The following is a 21700-nucleotide window of genomic DNA, read 5'->3' as shown; positions in this document are numbered from 1 at the left end:
GGCAGATGTTTTAACTCAACTTAGATCTTGGATTTCAGTGTCTTCTAGAAGTTGCTTGTGCTGGTGGTGGTCTTGGTTGCAGACAAAAGCAGAACCATGAGTATCTGGAAAGTTAAAGAGCCTCCTTGTTTGACCACCTTCTTAGTTGAGGATGTTTAGCTGCTGCCTTGGGCTTTGACACCTGAAGTCTACCTAAAGCTTGTTTTAAGGTCTTATCTTGTTCTTTTTTAATCTGGATCTAGCATCTTTGTAGTTATATTCCATCAAACTTGTATGTATATTCTTTTGAACTGTTCTCTTTGAAAAATAGAAAATAATTCTTACATGTTTGAAAAATACTTTTCAATACAGGATAATTAAAATGTATTTATTATATGTCCATGAAGTAACTATTCTGAACATGAAAAAAAATCATCTTATGAAGACCTGATGTAATAGACAATACTTATTTTAGCATAGAGATACTCTAGATATATAGCTGCAGCAAGAGCTTATCAGGAAATGGTTAGAACATCGCGTTTGTTCCAGTTCTTGTCATCGAAAGCACAGCAGAAAACATAGCCTTTAAGAAGCTTTTACAGTTTAGTGAGTATCTAGATTAGATAGAGGATATCTGCCCTCAAATCCTGCAGCCCATGGTCTGAAACTTCTGTAACTTAGTATACATATATATGTATATAAAAATACTTACGTATATATAAAATACTTACCTATATTTAGTAATATTTAGTATACTAAGTATTACAATAAACACAAATTCAGAAATGTAAAAATACTCTGTGCAGTTATGTAATAGGGATGTAATTTTTGCCAGCTTCATTCTCTGTGAGCTAATTATGACTGCTGTAGTGGAGCTGCTGTAGCTTCAAGTCAGAAAGCAGCATTATTCTAACTGTGGAAATGATATTCACCCACCAGTTCCAATATCTTTTTATCATCTTCTGGTTTAGCTGTAGCTGATTGCTTACAGAAGTACTTAGATGTGATATAAGAACAGTAAGTGACCAAAATCTGTCTCGTCCTTGTTAAACTATTCTAATGCTGAGTCATGTTCTTAATTGAAAAGGTCTCATTTTGTTATGGAGTTTGTATACCATGGGCTTTCAGTTTCTTATGGCTTTTTCAACTAGATCAAAGAACTTTCTACCATCATAATTCTCTCCTACACAAAAGTTCTCTGACTGTCATCAAGTTGTTTTTTAAGTTTCCTAAGATATGACATAATGAGCTTATCAATGTCCTACTAGGAGAGATGTTTTCCAGACCAGACATTTTCCTAGATATTCATCTTTCAACCCTCTAATTTCAAGTGAATTCTTTTCAGGAGGAGACCATAGTGCTTACCAACAAAATTCAGTAATGTGTTCAACATTACTTGTCCATACAGTGATTCATGATTATTTACAAGGCAATATCAGCAGTTGCATTTCTGCCTTTCAGGGGAGTGATTGTGCTGAATGCGTTTTCAATTAGTTCTCAGTTGCCATTATCCTGAACATTATCTTAACTTGCAGTTTTCCAGGGTACCATTGCTTGTTATGTATTTCTCATTGATTTCTTGATGGAGCCTGTTGTTCTTTGAAATTACTTGTTGTTACTTGGTTCAGAAGAACCCACTTTATGAGGTGTTCATGTTGTTGTGTAGGTCACATACACATATGCAGACATATACCCTTCAGCCCCACACATGCTAACCACCAATTTTGTGATTTTACGAAGAAAAAAAAATCACATAACTTGTCACATGTCATATGGAATGAATAAAACTTGAAGTCAAGGAAAAAGAACGGTAAATAGATCATTGGTACATTGAAACCGAAGCCTTTTAGAATAATCTGCAATTGTGTCCTGTGTCCCCATAATTACAAAATTATAAAAACCTGAAGTATCAACTTCTCCAACTTCTTTATTTTCTGCCAGTTAGAACTGGCAGTTAATTTTTAATTAAGCAAGGCCTAGAAAATAAAGATTTTTATTTTTCTAATTGTGAATGAGTACCTCTACATAATTAATGCACATGCATACATATATGAATATGTAAAAATGGGAGAAGAAACTATGGTTAGGCAGCCTAAAAAGTTATAAACATATTTTGACTTTCAGTATTAAGTTTCCATGCACCGCTTGTTTGTGTGAATCTCTGGGATTATACGGCTGCTGTAGGTCAAGAGTTCTGGAAGAAGTGCTGAAATTACTTAAATTATGTGTAAAACACTGGTGTCAAAACAGATAGAGTGAGTTGCATTTGAAAGCTTATTAGAAAAGATAAGCCTGAATTCATTCTCCTTCATATAGTGGCACTTGGGTTAGCACCTAATACCAACTGTTGGAGAGAGAGAGAGGGTTTTAGCAACTTCTGTTTTCTGCCAAGTTCATGGAGGGAGGTGGAGGAGTGTGGCTTACCTAGGCATCTCTGTGGAGTATCCAAAGTAATAGGAGTAGATATCACACGTAACTTAGTTGTTTCTTGCTGTGATCTTTTTTTTTTCCCCACTGGTGCAAAGAAAGTCCAATCGGAAAATAAATCCTCTGTTGGTTTTCTTAATAGACATTTAATTAACTTACTACACATACAATCTGATGACAAACTTTTAACAGCAGGATTAGAAAAAATTTGTTTTTAAAAACTTCATTCCCCTATAATCATTTAATAAAAATTCTATTTAGTAATAGTCTTGATACTGAACATTGTGTAGTAGGAAAAATTCTAGCATACATTACTTATATGTAGCAAATAATGCACTTCTCATATTTGTTTTGTTTCATCCTCAGTGCTGTTCTTTGCGTCAGGTTCTGTTAAAGCGTGGGAACATGCTACACACCTGGCTGTGCTTGCTGTAATTTTAAGGCTGAGTGTGAATGCGAAAAATAATTCATGGTGTTACAGTTTAGCATATACATTATAGCTATCAGAGCAGAAAAACTGCTTCATGTAATGGGACTCTGCAGACTAGAAAGTCAATTGCTAAATCAGTTTAATCCAGAAAAGTATTGCACCTTTTGACTCTCTGGAGTAAAAATGAGCATAGCAAAATGAAATAATTCTTATTGACAGTGGCAGATACAAAACCTTCAAAATTATCATATAATGCTAATCTAATATATTTAATTTCAGTATAGTAAATAATGAATTTCCTTTTGGCATTCAGTTATTAAGTTGAAAATCTCAGCAGAATATTGAGTGTGAAGTTAAAATTCTTAAAAATAGAAATAATACTGTCAGATGAACCTGTTCCCCCCTTTTAAGTGGGTACTGATAAATACTTGTGGTGCCATTGCTTGTTAAGTGTTCAGAATTTAGGAAGGGTGTGCGTACAATTTTCCTTTTTACTTAAGACTTATCTCCTGCCTTTTGCAGCTGATACCTTCAGTAAGCTGATATTTACCATTCCTTCTTTCAGACTAAATAGGACAGTACGAGCAGAAGAAATTAAAGAAACATAATAAATGGAGAATCAATTTTCTGTTCAGTTATTTTCTTCCATATAGAATCTGGCAGCTGTTTTAACTTATTTGAATGATTTAAATTTTTAACTACATGTATTTTAGGTATGAGTCTATAAGAAAATTTTTATACTAGTATATCTTAATTGAAGAATATCCCCTTAAATAACTATTTTCCCCCCAAAATTAGTGTCTAGAAAGAGCCATGAAGTTTGCGTTTGAAGAGTTCCATCTCTGGTATCAATTTGCATTGTCCTTGATGGCAGCAGGAAAAGTAAGTCTTAATTTTTGGATGTAATTCTTGTATTGATGGCTTTTGATAACAACTTTTGGCACTTCCATAATTTTGATCTGTAGTGTTTTTGAAAATAATTCTAATCATTAAATCAGCTAAGTACACTGTACTCCTGAATTTATGCCTAGTGCTGTACAAAGAATGTTGTTATTTCCATGGTTTCTAATTTAGGAAGACAGAAAGGTGATAAGAACTATCTTGCCAACAAGCTTAAGCTAAGCTAATTGAATATAAGTAGTGAATTATACCAGATCGTATTATCCAGTAACAACCTTGCTTAAGTGCTGTTTTGATGAACAAATTTTACGCTTAGGTACAAATTAATACTGATTCATGATGCTCTTGCTTTTTTTTTTCCCCTTTGTGAATTTCTGATTGTGTCTTTGAGACTGTGTATTCTGTGCAATTACAGTGAGTTGGACTTTTTTTTTAATTTTATATAACCTAGGAACTTATGTTATCAGATGCAATTTTCTATTTTCGGTTCCTTTTGCTTTTCCCTGTCACGTTACGGAAAATAAATGACATTCATTATATAATGTAAATAGTACTAATTTTCTAAAAGATCATTCTCAATGGGTAGCTTGCTTATCTTGAGTATGGGGTAAAGGAATGATTTTTATTTTCTTTAGAAAATATTTGTAGAAGCACACTGGTTCTGAAGAGGCTTGATTCTTCCCATTCTCTGTTTACTTAGAGTTATCTTCTAAACTGTGATTGGATGGAGGCAAATGAGGAGCAGTACCGCTCTGTTATACAATCTTATGTCAGAGCCATTCCTAAGTGCTGTTGTAAATCCCAAAGAGCACTAAAACACTGTTTGTTCTGAAGACTCTGTCCTGTTCCTGCTCTTTCATTTGCCTGGCTCAAAAGTTGTGAGCTTACAGGCCTACCAGAATTTGAAATGCAACTCAAAACTGTTTTCCGAATCATGTACCATTGGAATTACATTCTGGGCAAATGTTTCACTGGGGACACTTAATGATGGTTCATAGGGGTCAAATAGCGACAGCAGTGCCTCAAGTCTTGCATTTCACTTGCATGGGGAGTTGTGACAAATTGTCAACAAAATTTTTAGTAATGTCTGCTTCACATGGGAAAAATAAAGTAAATGATGGAAATAGGAATCTTGTATCTGTGAAACATATTTCTGCTTTTAGTAATTTCAATGGAAAATGTTTTTAACAGTCTGCTCGAGCTGTTAAAGTCTTGAAGGAATGTATACGTTTGAAACCAGATGATGCAACTATTCCACTCCTTGCTGCAAAGCTCTGTATGGGATCTCTCCACTGGGTAAGCTTTGTCACTCTTTGTCTTTTCAGCAAGAGCTGTGCTAAAATGCAACAAAATCTTGGTTTAGGGATGTAGCAAATACTTTTGCACAGTAACTGCTTGGTCATTTCTGAAAATACAGCACAGATACATGTGCATCCCTGTTTGCGTGGCTAATTTAAAATATTTGACAGCAATGGTTATGTTTATCAAGGCAGCATATCTTGATACTGATCTAAGATACAGCTAAAATGTATTAGAAGTTGAAATGTTGGCATACAGAGATTAAAAATGCAACTTGGACTTCTGTTTCCTCTGTGCAAGAGGAAAGTAGCTTTTTTTTGGAAGATAATGAGACAAATCTGTTGTATTCAAGAGACTCTTCTGCTGATACCATGTTTGCAGACAACTGGGGTTTATGGATTCCTGGTAGGGACATTGTCTTTTTAAAAAATGTGACCGGAGTTGTATTTTAGATAACCTTGAAATTGGTGTATCTGTACAAAAAATATTAAGGTGATCAAAGAACATTGTGTGGTTTTCAAGATACATGTGTAATTTTTAGAAGAATGAGTGTATTTAAAAAAAGAGGAAAAGGCGAGGGAAAGGTCACAATCAGAAATTGAGAAAATAGTGCAGTTGCAGAAACATGACTTGCTGAGTCTGACAAAAATACAGTCTTAATAATTAACATAGATTCTAGTTCTGTAAATTGTTCCCTATGGATTGACTCTGTATGGAGTAGCTTACTGTACTTAGCATTTACATTTACTGGAATGGATTCAAATGGGGTTTTTTCCTTTCTAAATTGTTAAATAGTGTGCTAGCGTGGGTGTGCAATTAAACCCTGATCTTTTACATGTTTCTCTATTTATGAGTTCACATATATTCAGCAATACTGTATGTGGTGCAGAGTTCTGCATGGCTATGCTTTTTTTTGCAGGGTTGGAGCCATAGTTCTTGTAATTGATTTTCCTAAAGAAATGGTTCATGGGGCAAAAGCTCTATTTATGAAATGCAAGAATGGCAGATGGCATAAATGGACCACAAATGCCTTTTTTATTAAAAAAACCCAACCAACAAACAAACAAAAAAAAAGAAAAATGGCAAAAACTCACTAAATTTAGAATGATCTGTGTGTTATGTGCCAGAGTTTCTCTCAACCATAGGAATGGGTGCTTCAGCTTAAATCTCTGTTCTTTACTCAGTATTTAGCAGGAAAACTAAGTCTAATGAAAAACAAAATAGTCCTTAAAAGCAATCATGGCTGAGATTTCAACAGACTCGGTGTGCATAATACACATGCTGTGCATTCTTCTCATTATAATGTAAGCTTTAACTAGTCTTAGACTTACATGGATATTTTATAATATTTTCAGTTGGAAGAAGCTGAAAGATTTGCCAAAACAGTTGTTGATCTTGGGGACAAAACATCAGAGTTCAAGGCAAAAGGCTACTTAGCACTGGGATTGACTTACAGTCTGCAGGCTACTGATGGTAAGATAAGAATAAACATTCACATTTGGAAATTCCCATGTTGCCTAAAAAAGGATACCTAGCAGAATGCTAGACTTAAAATTAAAGCTTCTGTGTGCAACCATTTTTTTCAGTCTATGTATTAAAACTTCTTCAATGAGCATGTGGAATGAAATCTCTTGATCTTGCATATAACTGATTAAATATATCCTTTTCAGCATCTTTGCGAGGGATGCAAGAGGTCTTGCAGAGAAAGGCTCTTCTTGCATTTCAGAGGTGAGTGGGTGTTAATCTTTTCATTTCGTTCTGCTGTATGTAGTGAAAAGCTTTATTATGTGCTAAAAAGAGGAACTTGTAAAAGATTGTGTAATGAGGATTTCACCTCTGGGAATCTCCCTTCATGAGTACAGAATGTATTTCTTTAGCATTTACTTCATCATTTTCTGTCAGAAATACCTAAATTGATTTCTAAGGATTTCCTTTTATGTAATTTTAAACACATTTGTGTGGCTCTCTAGTATAAAGTACTTGCTCAAAGGAGTATTCTGTTCTGATCTAGAAGGAGAAGTGGTATGATGCAAGCTTTCAAGTCATGGTTCAATGTGATAGGTTTTCTCGAAGAGTTGGTCACTGATCAGATTATATAGCAGGCTTTTGCAATTATCTCTGTAGAGGAAGAGCGATAATTGAGGGCCTGCTGCTCTGGATGAGTGGTGAAATGCAGGTAGTAAGGTAATAAGCTAAGGGGAAAAAGAAAAAATTCTATCTGGAGATTTGACAGCGTAGGCAATGACAACGCAAATGCCCAGTCTTCCAAGTGCCTTACCAGAAGTAGCACTGTTTGCAGGTAACTTTGGAGTGAGGCTGGTATGTATTGGTCCTTCCTTTTCCTGTCTTAACTGTTCCTCTGTGTGTAAATATGTTTTAACATATCTTTGCTCTTCCTGTTCCTTAATGGTTTTAACAGTTTTTATTACTTCAGCATTCTTTCTCCATGTTGAAACTGAACTTTCTACCTCCTGGTTTATACTTCAGTTCCCCACCCATCCCTCTTACTACTGACTTAATCATCACTGTTTCAAAAATACTATGCTAACCATTTCTCACCATTTCTACCCATTTGCTACTTTTGAGGTTCTAATAGTGATTTGCTTTCTTCTGCTGATTCTTTGAAACAGCAAGGCATGAAATGAACCATAGCCTGAAGCTCGTCCATTCCAGTTCAGTGCCTGCTGACTCTACCCCCCAGTTTAGTGTAGCGATTCCCAAAACCCTGAGAGTTGTTACCTGCTATTGATCTGTCTGGAAAATTTCCATTTTCTGAGGTTTGAGGTTGTGCAGTGTTTTGACCACCCATAAATATGAGGATGCTTTTATAGATAGCATACTACTTACTATGGTAATATTTTATTAGGTTGCTCTAGAAAAAGACTAAGTGGTTTGAGTTAAAAGAGAATAAGCAATACATAGTAGGTTAGGAGAACTATTTTTCAAATACTCCCTATTCAAATATTGTTGCTTGATTGTGTTATGTCGTCTTTCACCCAGGAACTTTTCTGTTTCGTTCTCTACAGCTGAACAATAAGCCTCTTGATACCTTCTTAACTGTTCAGTTTCGAAGACTTCCTAGCAGCAACTATTGCCAGCTGAAATCTGCAAACAAATCTAGCATCTCTTCAGTGAACCATTACAGATTTCCTTTAGCTGTATAGGTAGAGTGGAACTTCAGTTTTGTAGTGATATGGAGCTTTGAAATATTTGTGCTAACTAGCAGAATGTAAATTTATACACAGAAAGTCTTGGGAACACGAGGATTAATTGCATCTGATTTCCATGCATCTTTCTGATGCTTTGGGGTTTTCGTTGTTTTCTTTTTCCAGTTGATACAACCTCCTAGAAACAATGCTTTGTATTTTTAAGTGCATGTTCCAGGGTATTGATGTTGAGTTACATGTTCATCCTTTCTGCTGGCCTTTCTCAGAATGAACTTGTACATAGGCTTTTAATTAAAGTCTCTTTCACAGGTTTTAGTAATGTGCAGGGTATATGTTTGGAAAACTCTAGTGAATTGCTAATATTGCTGTTAGTGATATTGCTGATATGAGTAGCTCGGACTCCACACAGAATCTTGAATAGAATGGTTTGGCCCTTGAAAAGAACAGAGTTTCTGCATCTCAAAAATCCCATAGCTACATTCTAAGAGAAGGGAAAAAGTATCTTATGAAAGATGATTGTTCTGCATATTAACATGTTTCCCCACTTGGGTTCTTAGAGAGACTCACACCTGATAGATCAGCTGTACTGGAAATACACTTCAATTTGGGTGATAATGTTGCTGGTTCCTTGTGTCGGTAACATAGGTATAGGATGTTACCAAAAATTTGTTATCACAGAGTGTATGTTATGCTCAGCATACCAGAGTCGTGCCTACTTTCTCTTCCCACATCTTAAAAATCCAGGAGGTGGAAGTTGAAATTCCCCATTCATCTCCTACACAGTTTATAAAACAAGCAGCTGTACTGGGCTCAGTATTTTGATCTGCCAAGTTTTTTTGTTTTGGGGGTTTTTTTGTGTTTTTTTTTTAATCACTTACCTAGAGGACCAATTCCTGAAGAAATAGAGGTCCTGAAGAAATACAGTTATGTTTTGGACCCTTGCCTATGCCAGATTTCAAGGCTACCAGTTTGCGATAGTGGCCATTTGAGAAGGTGCTTGTTGCCGTCTTTGCACAGGGCTGAAGAGGTGTTTGTTTCACTAACTTTTTTTTTTTTTTTTTTTTTTTGGAAGACTTTCAGTGCTTTTCCTGTGGTTGGTGTGAATTGGTTTCACAGAACTCACCAAATGGTTGATAGTGAAAGAATAAAGCTGTTACTATCTAGCTGACGCCTGGGTGACTGAACAAGTACTCTCTAAGTTAAAATCTCTTGTTCTCACTTAATTCTTGCTTAATTTGTGAACTTAAATTTAAAAAAGAACTGGTCTTGGACCCTGTTAGCCTTTATATTTGACTCCAATCTCCAATCCAGAGATAAATTTAACAAAATATGAAACTGTGTCCTAATAACTTAAACTACTTTGATACGTGTTGGGTGTAGTTGCTAAACCTAATAGAGCTGTCTCTTTGGACTTGAGAAGACAGAGGTTCATGATGAGTCAGATCTTATGCTGCCTTTTACTATAATGCTATGATAAAGAAGCTGTCCAGCCTAGATTTCTTTTACATTGCTACATAGCAAGGTGCTCTGCTGACTTAATCTCAGTGCAACTCAAAGACAAGAAATAACTGGCTTTCTAGGAGGCTTAGTATGCTGGACTGAAAATGTACTTAAACTTTGGGAGTCTGAAGAATGAACAAAACTCTGATTCTACTTTGCTGCTAGTCTTCCTCTTGGAGTTCTGTGCTTCAGAACTATCCTGGTCAGGGTCGGTACGATTGCTTGGGTACTTCTTGTGCAGATGACATAATTCTTGTCTTTGAAGGCATGTTGTTTTGGGGGATTTTTTGTTTGGGGTTTTTTTTTTTTTTCTTTTCTTAGATAATTACAAGTAGGTTTTGTTTAGGAGCGTATTGTAATTGAAGAATCACTTTGTATTGCTCATTTTAAAGATTTATACTGAAATTACATAATTTCTATTAAAAATGACTTAATTATTTTCTATTAAAGGTAGCAGAAAAGTCCCTGGAATGAACAACACTTATATCAAAATACGAGCATATGTGTAGTGAAGAGATCTGAATATGGATACATGAATATATACGTGTTTGTGTGTATGTCTAACCTGTATTAACAGGGGAAAAATTCACTGGGTTTTCGTTTGTTTCTTTGTTTTTAAGGGCTCACAGTTTGTCTCCAACAGATCATCTGGCAGCATTTTACTTGGCACTGCAGCTTGCCATATCCAGACAGGTTAGTTGTGTTCTAAAAGTGCAGCCTCACACTGTCATATGAAGATTAGAATTTGTATCTGTTGATGCATACAAATGAAGACTTCTTCAATAAAAACCTGGTTTTCCTTGTGCATATACACATATCTATGGAAAAAAAACCCCAAAGTATTCTCTCTGAATGCCTTCACTCTTGTACACTTCTCCAGAGTTCTGCCACAGTATTTCCTGTTCTAGGATTAGAAATAAGACATAAGTCATTCAATTTATTTGTTTCAGCATTTATGTTGCTGGATGGAGAGACAAAAAAAAGTCAGTTTTCACCCTGTTTTTACCTATTACATGTAATCTGTGCTCAGACTGGTTATCTGGAAAGTGGGACTCTTGAATCTAGTCTTTAATGATCTTGACAGTGCTTGAATGTTGAGTATCTGCTAAGATCCATGCCTTTTCTGAATACTTGTAGGAGATTTGGTTATTGTGAACAAAATTACAAAAATGTGTTTGAGAAAACTGGAAAATATTTTAAAGCTATAAAAGAGATGAGAGCTCAGTCCAGCTTGTACAGCTGTTATGTTTAAAGGATTTAGGATTCTACCGTGTATCACATGAATTTGGATAATGTGGAGCTGCTTTGTATATGTCGTGGTCAGCCTTTTCCTGTGTCATGTTTATTTTAGGAAGTAGTTTTCAGCATAGCAGTTTACATACTCTAGGTGACTACTTTTCATTACTAATGAGTAGCAGAGACATTGGACTATGTCACATTAGAGAGGACTTCAATAGCACAAAATATTTTTGAGTAGCAGGCTATGACTCTGTACTTCTGAATTCCAAACTTCTCATATTGCTTAATTAAATTTCCTGGTTTTAATGCTTAGTGTACTTATTTTGAGTAAGAGCACATGCAGCTGAGGAGATCATGAAATTCCATGTAAAGAAAAGTTACTGTTTGAGTCTAGCTGTACATTTTAGTTAATATATTACAATTAAAATATTTCCAAAACCGTAGAGAAATACAACCAATACTTGAAAAAGAATAGTGAAGTAATATTTTAAAGGGCTGAAGGGAACTGTTTTAATAAAACTTGTATCTTATTTTCCAGGGCTAATATATTATGTAATTTTTACTGTTCACTGTAGAGCATCAGGTCCATTTTAAACTTCTGAGTAGTGTCTTACAGGAGTCTGTAGAATTCTACATGGTATCCAGGTGAATATTTTGAAAATTTTATGGATGTGCAATCAAGTAATAGGCAATACTTCTAATAGTGGTGCTTTCTTTTCTGCCTTTTTTTTTAATCAGATACCAGAAGCTTTGGGTTACGTTCGTCAGGCTCTGCAACTACAAGGAGATGATGCCAACTCTCTTCATCTCCTTGCACTCTTGCTATCAGCCCAGAAACACTATCATGATGCTTTGAATATCATTGATATGGCCTTGAGTGAATATCCAGAAAATTTTATGTGAGTGAATGTCATATTTGCTTTCTATGCTTTCTCTCATACTTGTTTTTCTTAGATTCTCATCTCATTCGTTTCAAGAGGGGGTGGATTTGAAGGTTGGTCTGTTTTTTTTTTTTTCCCAACAGTGTTCCCCCCTGCCCATTTAATGCAAGTCTGCTTTTTATTAAAGGCTTGTTAAATCACGGTTAAGGATTCGGTTTTGGAAGGGAGGCTAGAGCTGGGTAGTTGGTCTTATTTTGTCTTTTTCTACAGACTCTTTGTTTAGATAATTTGTCCCTGTTGCATGCTTTAGAGTATTTTTGCTGTCTTCTGTTTTTATGCAATTTTCTAAGAAGGATAAACAGAACTTTACTATTAGCTAGGATACATTTATCCCATCCTACAGATAACTCTATGCATCTTGTATGGAATCTGATGTGTAAAATACATTATAACAGAGAATCTCCTCTTTTGCCTGTATAATAACCAGTCATCTGAAGTTGGCTGATGGATAACTAAGCAAGTGAACAGGGAAGAAACATGTTTGGTAGATGTTCTCTTGTTGTTTAAGAAAGAAATCATTCTTTGTGTTTATTCTTCACGTTAAGTATATCTTAAAATACATTTGGATTTATTACTTTTGTAAGGGTTCTTTTTTAAATTTATTTTCTTATGAAAATCTAATGAAACTCTTCACACTGAAATCTCTCAGAGACAGCTTCCATTAACTTCCAGTGCTGCATTCTGATGCTTTACCAACAGTCACTAAGGTTGTAATCCATAGTATTACAAATACCCTAAATGCTTATTTAGGCAATTTTTTGAAGTATCTCAACCTTAGCTTTTAAATGACTGGCCTGTATAAGAAGTTGTTACTATATCAGCATACCAGAAAAATACAATTTCTTTAAGAATTATTAGTTTCAAAATAGGGTTTATAGTGTTTTTCCTTCCTGTTCCTTAACATTTCATGCCTCTTTTTGGCTGTCTGTATAAGGTACTGTTGCCTTTTTCCTCTTAAATCTAACCAGGACCTCTGTTGATATCACCTCTCCTCAGAACTTCTGTGGGTCGCAGCCAGTTCTGTGCAGCTGCTTTTGTGGCCTTTTGCTGTTTCTCAGTTCCTAGTTTATCCACACACGTATAACTTGTCTCTGTTCTCATTAGGGGCTTCCACACATGCATTGTGATTTCAGAACTATCTAGCAGTTCCTCTCCCAAACCTGTCTGTGCTTTCCTCAGGTCTGAGGGACCTGTCAGTAAGTCATGGTTCGAGAGGCAGTTGAAGTTATCAGCTACCTGACTTTATGCCCTATATTGCGTAAACCAAATACGTTCAAAGCACCATGATATGTCGTCACCTGTCTGTTCTTGGTTCATCTTCTGCCAGTTAGTGGCAATGTAAATGTGATAAAGAAGAAGCTGCTGTATCTCTCAGAATATCTAGAAGTCTAGAAGAAGTATTTCTGAAACTGCAGTTCCTCCCTGTTGCAATAAGAGAACAAAGGATCATTCAGTAAAGTGTTTAAAATTACTCTTGTGAGCATTCAGAAGGTATTTATGGGTTTTTCAAATATGGTTCATGGCCTTTCCATACTTGTTTATAATTGCATCTTGTGGTTAAACATGTGACCCGAGTTGTTTTAAAAAGTATTGATCTTTCTGTTAGTGTATGTATGTATATTAATCATATAGGTCATAATGGTGGTTCTAAATTGTTAGTCCTGTTGTATAATACAAACACCGTGGTGATACAATGTACTATGTTACAACCTACTGGTACAGATCAGGGAATTTGAGAGGAATATCTTGGCAGTAGGAATCGCCATCAGATGTAGCAACAGTTGCTGAAGAATCCAAGGTGAAACACAGCTATATGTGTATCTAGACAGCCTTTTAGAGTCTTGTTTTTAGTGCTGTCAGGTTACTTCTGGTTCCTGGAGAATTCAAGGATATGATTGAGATTCTTCGTGTGGTCTCTACAATTGATACTGACAGCCAGACAGGCACATCTGGTCAATAATAGAAATTTGGATTGATTCCTTTATGTAACTGGGTTATTTCTGCAAGCATTTGTCAGCAAAACCTCAAGTTTACAATCTGTTCTGGCGCACTATATCTGGTGCTCTTGAAATGGTTGACAACGTGTATGTGTATATATATAAAAAACATAAAACACACATGTTTAGTGTATTGTTGATTCTGTTTTCTTATTCTGCAACTTCTATAAATGGTACAATCTCACAGTACTGCCTAGCAGACTGAGAAGAGATCCTCTTATGTTCCTCTCAGGCTTGCTGATTTTTAGACATGCTGAAACATTTGATTATTTGCCTATGGTATTTTATTGGCTTTTGTAAAAACTTCAAATATTATCATGTTTTATGTTTTATCTTTCAGTTATGTCTGCAATCCCAGTAAGCTAAGTAGTACAAGACTTTTCTTGGTATGCTCTGTGTTTCTTTTAGAATGAATCCATTACCTCAGCCTTATGTAAAATGGTACTTTGGTAGTTTTGCAACATAAGTCGTCTCTGTACTTGGAAAATATTAAAGTAAAGCATAGGGCTTGTGATTTATGTTATTTCTTATTTCTTTTATTGTTATTCTTATCCACATACCTTTTGTATGCTGTAATTACATTGCTGCACTGAGTGCTGTCCTGCCCTGTTCACAGCTGTATGTTTTGTTTTGCTTTTCTTTGAAAAGTATCTAAATTTTCAGAAGTTTGTAGTACTACATCTTTGTAAAATACCAGAAGTTGCAAGGAAGTCATAGAATACACTGTGAGTCATGCTGAGAAGTGGATACTTTCCAGCACTCTTCTGTTGTAGTCAATTAGCAAATATATTGCCTGACAGTTTTTAACCTTTGAAAATCTGATGCAATCCTAGAATTCATGTTCAATATTTGAGGTGTATAGCAAGCATACCTTCATATCTTAAATTAGCGTTAACCTTCCTGCACTATAAAGCTAGAAATCTGCTGAACAAACATGGCCAATCAGATAATGATTTTGCCCCATGCACCTCTAGGTCACTAAGTAGAAAGAAATTCCTCAGAGCCAAAGACTTTTGTCCTATCATTATCTAAAGGAGGGAAAGGAATGAGCACACATCACATTGTGCTGTTAGCAGCAAGGTATAGCTTTTTCTTTGAATAGAGAGTTGATGGTTCTTCCTTTGTTTGTTATATTGGCAGCATAAATATGCAGTCTGCTCTGAGACCTTAAGGGGTATAGGAAAAACTATTGGTGAAAATCTAAGAAACCTCTAAAAGTGAAAAAGGTATGTAGTAATGTTTTCCAGAAATAATCAAAATGCAAGATATTTGCTGAATATTTATAGAATTATCATTTCAAACTTTTTGTAAGCTTAAAATGCTAGGTTGTAACCACTCTACTTATAAACAAGTTACCTGTGTTTTTCAGAGCAATACAATCAATCTGGTTTCAAACGCTAGCTAACCTCTGAAGCCTCCAGAAATCTGGGAGTGCTTTGATCCAGGGACAAAAAGATCTCTAGACAAAAGATTACTCAACAGATTAAGATTACTGAAAAGATTATGAATATCCTGCTCTGGTGAGATAGGTAGGAGTAAGGTGCCAGCACCAAAAAATTTGAATAGTTTATCTTAGGTCCTACTGCATTTGAATTAATCTAAAGTTACACTGCTTTTTCCTCACCTTTCATTAGACACCTTGTCCCTGTAGTAGACATGTGGAGTTCACTTCTTCTCCAGCTTGACAGGCTTTGAACCCACAGATGATGCAGCTCAGAGTCCTAACCATCAAACTATGTGGAAGACTGGGTGAAAAGATCCATTTCTCCTCTTGAAACAGAAGCAAGCTGCCCTGAATGTAAAGACATTAGGCAGGAAGGACCCACAATACATCCTAAATTACTAGAGTACTTCACTATGAGGGAGGCTTGAGGTCTTTAGCTGCTTGGGTTTTCCTTGAACTTTATTTATTTTAATCCAATGATTGCCCACTCTGAATGTATAAGCAGTCCCAGAGGTGTGCATTACAGTCTGAAGGTGTATTCAAGGTGATGCAAGGTAATGGTGGTTGTGTTGCGTTGGTTCATATTGGGCTTGTATATCTTGTGCAATATATATAGTACAGTTATATGTGCAATTACCTGAGGAGCCTTATTTACAAACTCCTTTCCATGATTCTTTCCTGTCTTTTTATCTACTTGTTATGAGGAATCTATATCATAGTGGTCTTTTGAATGATATGAAATCTTGAAACAACGCTTCTGTCTGTTTCTACTTCATGGTTAGTCAAAAGTAGATTCTCAGTCAAGGGAGACAGAGTTAGGTTTCTTAATGAAATACTTCTGATATTGTTTTCTTAATCTTAGCTGTTTGGGGTTCCCTCGTTATTTCAAGAGTTGAGGCACTTAAAGACAAGTATAGTGCCTGAAATTAGTGTAATTAAACAAAATAAATAATAATATTAATTCCTAGCTTTATGCTGAAAATTGAACTGCAGCTGACAAGCTTTTAAAGTAGCAGAAGTAAGGAACAGCAGATGGGTTATTCGAGGAGTGCAAGCATGTTATTTTAATGTTAAGTACACTCAAAAAGGAAAGACATATGGTAACAGGTTTGAAGACAACTGAAGACTAAGTTCACAGTTTAAACATTTACGTTTGTTGAAGTGTGATGGAAATTTTTTTTCTTCCAAGCATATTTCACAGGAGCATCAGGCCAATATGTCAGTCCTCTGAAAGCTATTAAATCCTTTCCTTCCTGACCCTCAAAGGCTCTTTTGAGCTACATTAGATTTCCCAGAATCTCAGAGCCTTTTAACATCCCTCTCAGTTCATTGACTAACAAACTTGTTTCCTTCTGGGAGTTGTCTGGGTGGGCATAACAGAAGAGCTGGTTGGTGCATGCAGTGTATGATGATACATACACTGATATTTTCTGGGGCAGGGGTCTATTTATCAATTAAAGGGAATAGACTATGCTGTCCTGTTTTCCTAAGGTTGGTTGTAGTTGCACTACAGTCTGTGGTGCTGGTTAAACTTGCAATTTTTTATTTTTTCCCCCCTTGATAAATAGAGCACTGGGAATTAGTTGAGGAAAGGGTGGTAATACATGGTTAGACAAGTAGTAGTGATCTGCTAGGCTTGCCAAAATCATGTCTTTCAGGTTGGTGTATACATTCTCATCAACATTTGACAACATGCTTTTTCAAACCCATTCCATTTTGATCCTGTCTACTTTGGGAGTTAAATGAATTTGTTCTCAGGAATGATTTTTCTGTAAGTCATGAAAGACAGTATCAGTTGCTTGTGTTTTTTCTTTTCACGCTGAGCTTTTTTTTTTTCCCCCTTTTCCTTTGATGGTTGTTATGTGCTTTTACAGAATGGTCCATTAAAAAGACATTGTTGATAAGCAGATATTACTTTATATAACAGATTGGTCATTGGCCTCAGGGTCTTATCCCTGAGTTTTATTTGCTAGGCTGTAGATTCTTCTTTGAAACTTGATTGAAAGAATCCCAGTTTGGGTCTTGAGCTGACTGCCGCAGGGTGTTCAAGGCAGGAAAACAAAAAGTTTTCAAGTATAATTAATCTGTTCTGGCTTTAGTCAGAAACTGTCTTCATTATAGTTTACAAATTTACGTTTTCTTAAGGACATTGAGTTCATAAGATGGAGTACAGTATACATAAACTCTACAGAAAGTCACAGGACTGCTGCTTTTCCTTTCAAAGAAGCAATGCTACTGCTTTGTGAACAAATATATGGGGAATAATATTTCAAAGGGTATAGCGGAGGCCATCCAATGCACACCAAGGATACTTATTCATGGTTTCCACAAAACTGTGTTATTTTGGGGCTTCAGGGCTGTTTTTGTTGCATCTTTTGCTTCTTTGAGAGTCAGGCTTCAAATAGCAATCTGAACTGCCTATTTTTACTTCATCTGTATTCTATGTGTATATGGGCTTCCCACTACTGGGGATCTGTGCAACCAAAGTTGGAGGAGATTACCCTTATGATTAATAATGGCACTATAGAAATCTGTCACTTTTCCCGAATCACTTGGAATAGGTTTCACATCTTTTGGGTATGTTTGGTGATTGTTTGAGAAACAGTTTAGGAGACTTTTTAAATTAAGTTAAATGATTTTCTAACATTTTTACAAAAACGAGATTTGGTTGCTTGGCCTCCTGTTGCCGGTGTTGGGCATTCAGTGGTTCAGTCAATAGGAAGTCAGTGAAGGAACCAGAGTGATAGAAGCAGCTGAAAAGAATACCAAAGTAGACATGGCTGATAGTTGTGTTTGGTAACATCTTTTCATGAATTGTGTCTTGTTAGCTTGCAAATGCAGCTTGGATAATTAAGACTCATTCCTGGCTGTTGCCACTTTGAACTGAGAAGCAGATGTGATTAATTGGGAAAGAGGAAACTGGCTTCAGGATAAGGCGAGAGAAATTGATTGGGTAGCAATGTCACAGAAATTCAAAAGAAATTGCCAGGAAATAAGATTAATTTGTTAAGTCATGCAAAAAGTTATTTCAAGGTACTTACAAATGATGATTTTTCATGTTTTGTAATGAACAATTTGTATTTATATCTTTGCTGATAATAAAACTTTCCTTGAATACTCAAAATGGAGTAGACTGACTGTGCAAAGGTTCAGTTTGTAATTGCAGCAGACACCTCTATGAATTTCTTTCTGTACTTTGATTATCATGGTGATAGAAGTGATGCACCTGAAACCACTGAATGTGTAAGCAAATCCTTTATAAAACTATACGTATTTCATATTCTGTCTAGTTTCATGTTGTCATTCTCCCTGTAGGTTAAATTTTTGAAATTGTGTCATTTTGTGTTTTGATGATCATGCAAATATTTTGGAGTTCACTAATGAGAAGCTGTAAGTTTCTACAGCAAGCGTTAAAGGGACAGCCGTCAAAACTGGATGCTCAAGTTAGTAGAGTTTGAAGCCAAGAGGATCAATTGTGTTAATTATTTTGAGCATAATTGCTTCGTTGGGGGCTTATATTTGATTACCTGTTTGCTGGCATTCTTGTTTGGTTCTTGGTCAGTTATTTCTATGATGGATTTCCACATTAGAGTGCAAAGGTTGTATTTGTTCCTATAGCTGTATGCTGGGTTTTTAAAAAGAAATCCAGCTTGAGAGCTATTAAGTCATGCTGCTGAACAAATTGTTTGGAAAGTTTCCTACTGTGCTGTTATAAGGATCTTTTCATTAGGAGAGTATATTACACACAAATTAAATTCCTCTTGGATTCAAGTGAAATTCCCAAGCAAAGGGTGTTAAAGCAGTCAGCCCTACCCCCTTCTTTTAAAAGAAGCTACAAACTTGCAGACAGTAAACTGTTGTCAAATTCTGGACTGTGAATGAAGTAAATGCTGGGGACTCTACGATTTTCTTTTAATTTTAACCGTTTTCTTCTAAACCATTTATTTGTGAGTAGTTACAAGACTGTCAGAAACGCACTAGCTGATAGTATGTACTAAGAGAAACTGAATTTGCTAAGGTTTGACTTCCTCCTACTTCCTCATTTCTTTTATGTTTCCTGTAACAGTCATCGGAAGTGTTTCCTATATTTGTAATTTTTGAGTGCAATAAGTGACCGGCTAACACTTTATTTAGGAAAGGTGAATAGATTTAGATTCTTTCAAATCATCAGTATTGAATAATATTTGTCTAAACTTAATTTTATGCATTCTGCATACTGCTTTCCCACTTTAATTACTCTGTGGGGTCCATCAGATAACCTGATTTAATTTACAGAAGCAATCAACACTGACAGTTTGTTACAGAAATGAGATGCAGCTGTATGAAGTATGCATGTGAATGTAAGTTTTACATCAATGTAGTTATTTTTTCCCTTAAATTCAGATCATATGAAAAGAAGCCTACGTTTACAAAAAAAATTGTTTTTTTTCAGACTCTAATATCTCTCTATAGTGTTACATTCTGCATCACCCTTTTTGTGATTTTTTTTTTTTTTTTTTTTTTTAAATACAGAATATAATATCCAACCTAAACTTCCCCTGGTGCAGCTTGAGCCCATTTCCTCTCGTCCTATCGCTAACTACTTGGGAGAAGAGACCAACACCCACCTCACTACAGCCTCCTTTCAGGTAGCTGTAGAGAGCGATAAGGTCTCCCCTCAGCCTCCTCTTCTCCAGGCTAAACAGTCCCAGTTCCCTCAGCCACTCCTCATAAGGCCTGTGCTCCAGACCCTTCACCAGCTTCGTTGCCCTTCTTTGGACACGCTCCAGCACCTCAATGTAGAAATATCCTTAATAACCTAAGTCAGTATTGGACAAATTAACTCCTCTTGATTTCCTGATATTGTAAGAGTGTTGCTGTGGAAGGGAATTGGTGGTTGTAGCATCTGGGTATTTTATTTCAAAAAGTGAAACAGGCTGGCTGCGAAGAAGGAGGCATAATTAAGACAGTGATTTTATTTTGGAGATTCACAAGTTCTTAACTATGCTACAAATTACACTGGCTGGCTGGTAGGGAAAGCTTCGGATCATGATTTAATAGATTAGTTTGTACTGATTAGGAAATAGAGCACTAGCAAGAACCTCGAAGTCGCAAGGCTCCATTACTACGGTTGTCCTGTCTGTAATACTTTTCATGAACTTATCAGCTATATTTTAAGAACAATTAGGTTATTTGCTCCACCTCTTCTGCAGTCTATCCAAAACAAACTGTGAAGAAGCAGTCTTTTCTGCAATTTCATTTATAATCTTGAGACCTAATTTCCACCCTTAATGTTTTAATAGTCAGTATGGCCTTTATGTATACTCACTTTTGTGGAAACATTATCCTCTAGATAAATTGTTCTTTTCCCTTCATGGTGCTTGTCTCATCTGTATTTATAGATAGAATTTGTACCTCTTCATGGCTTTTTTTTGCCAGACTGACTAAATGAAGTATTTTTCATACTCTGCAGTCTCCAGTCTGCTGATCACCCTTGCAACCTTTCTCTGCAGCTGCTCCAATTTGAACTTTCTCATGTGTGTGTTTTTAACTGTTACAATGAGAATTATGTATAAAATTCCAGATGTGGTCTCACCGGGGTATTGTACAATGGCACTTTCTCCTTCTCTTTCTGCTCCAATGGGTATGTTCCAGAATTGCATCTGCCCTCTTCACAGCTGTCTCACCTTGATAAACCTCGCTGTTAGGCAGCTCTGGTTTGGAATACCTGTTACATAGGTTGTTTGGTGCGATCTCTTTATTAAACTTGAAATATAACGCATTTTTCCAATAACGATGTTATCTAATACTCCTTTCATTTTTTGTATGCTATTTTTGTATAAATTTTTGCATGTTATTGATTGTATTTATTCGTCTGTGCCTTCCCTCTTGAAAAAACATTGGCAATATAGTTGCTGTTTCCCAGTCATTACAGAAGTGATATTTTCTTTAAAGTTTTTACTTTAGAAAGGAAAATCTTACGTGTCACTGTTTCCATAATTCTGAGAAATGCATTATTTTTGACTGCATTAACTTTAGTAATTTTTAAAGCGTTCCTGTTCTCCATTTGTCATTGTTTTCATATCTGAGGCAACATAGATAAGAATTATGGCGGATGTTGGGGGTTCATTCATGCATATCCTTACTCTTCATCCCGTTGTCCCTGTTTAGTATACACATTTTCTTTCTTCACTTACTTACAAAAAGGCCTTTAAATACTGTAACTTTTTTGTATAATAACCTGTTCAGGTATAGTTTAGCTTTACTTTTTACTGTGTACCTAAGATGCAGCTTTCTGCGGTGATTTTTCTTTCGCTTCTCTCCCCTCTCTGTCCCCTGCTATTCTTGAATAGGATCTCCGCATGTTTTTGATGTCTTGCACAGTGTTATCAATGATT

At 35.9% G+C, this 21700-nt stretch overlaps 1 protein-coding gene across 6 annotated transcripts in view; it reads left to right on the top strand.

The window, feature by feature from the left end:
* The window catches only part of TTC7B (tetratricopeptide repeat domain 7B), a 146327-nt gene that overhangs the window by 69233 nt on the left and 55394 nt on the right, over positions 1-21700 (top strand). For all 6 annotated transcript variants that reach the window (XM_075712050.1, XM_075712048.1, XM_075712047.1 and 3 more), the window contains 6 exons: positions 3635-3718; positions 4928-5032; positions 6391-6508; positions 6706-6763; positions 10323-10395; positions 11680-11840. In XM_075712050.1, the coding sequence (XP_075568165.1) occupies positions 3635-3718; positions 4928-5032; positions 6391-6508; positions 6706-6763; positions 10323-10395; positions 11680-11840 (599 nt within the window). The remainder of the gene's footprint in view (positions 1-3634; positions 3719-4927; positions 5033-6390; positions 6509-6705; positions 6764-10322; positions 10396-11679; positions 11841-21700) is intronic.

This window comes from Pelecanus crispus, chromosome 6 (assembly GCF_030463565.1).
Source record: "Pelecanus crispus isolate bPelCri1 chromosome 6, bPelCri1.pri, whole genome shotgun sequence".
In the NCBI taxonomy this organism is placed as follows: Eukaryota; Metazoa; Chordata; class Aves; order Pelecaniformes; family Pelecanidae; genus Pelecanus; species Pelecanus crispus.
Note: the sequence above shows the minus strand (reverse complement) of the source record. Positions and strands in the feature narration are given on the sequence as shown.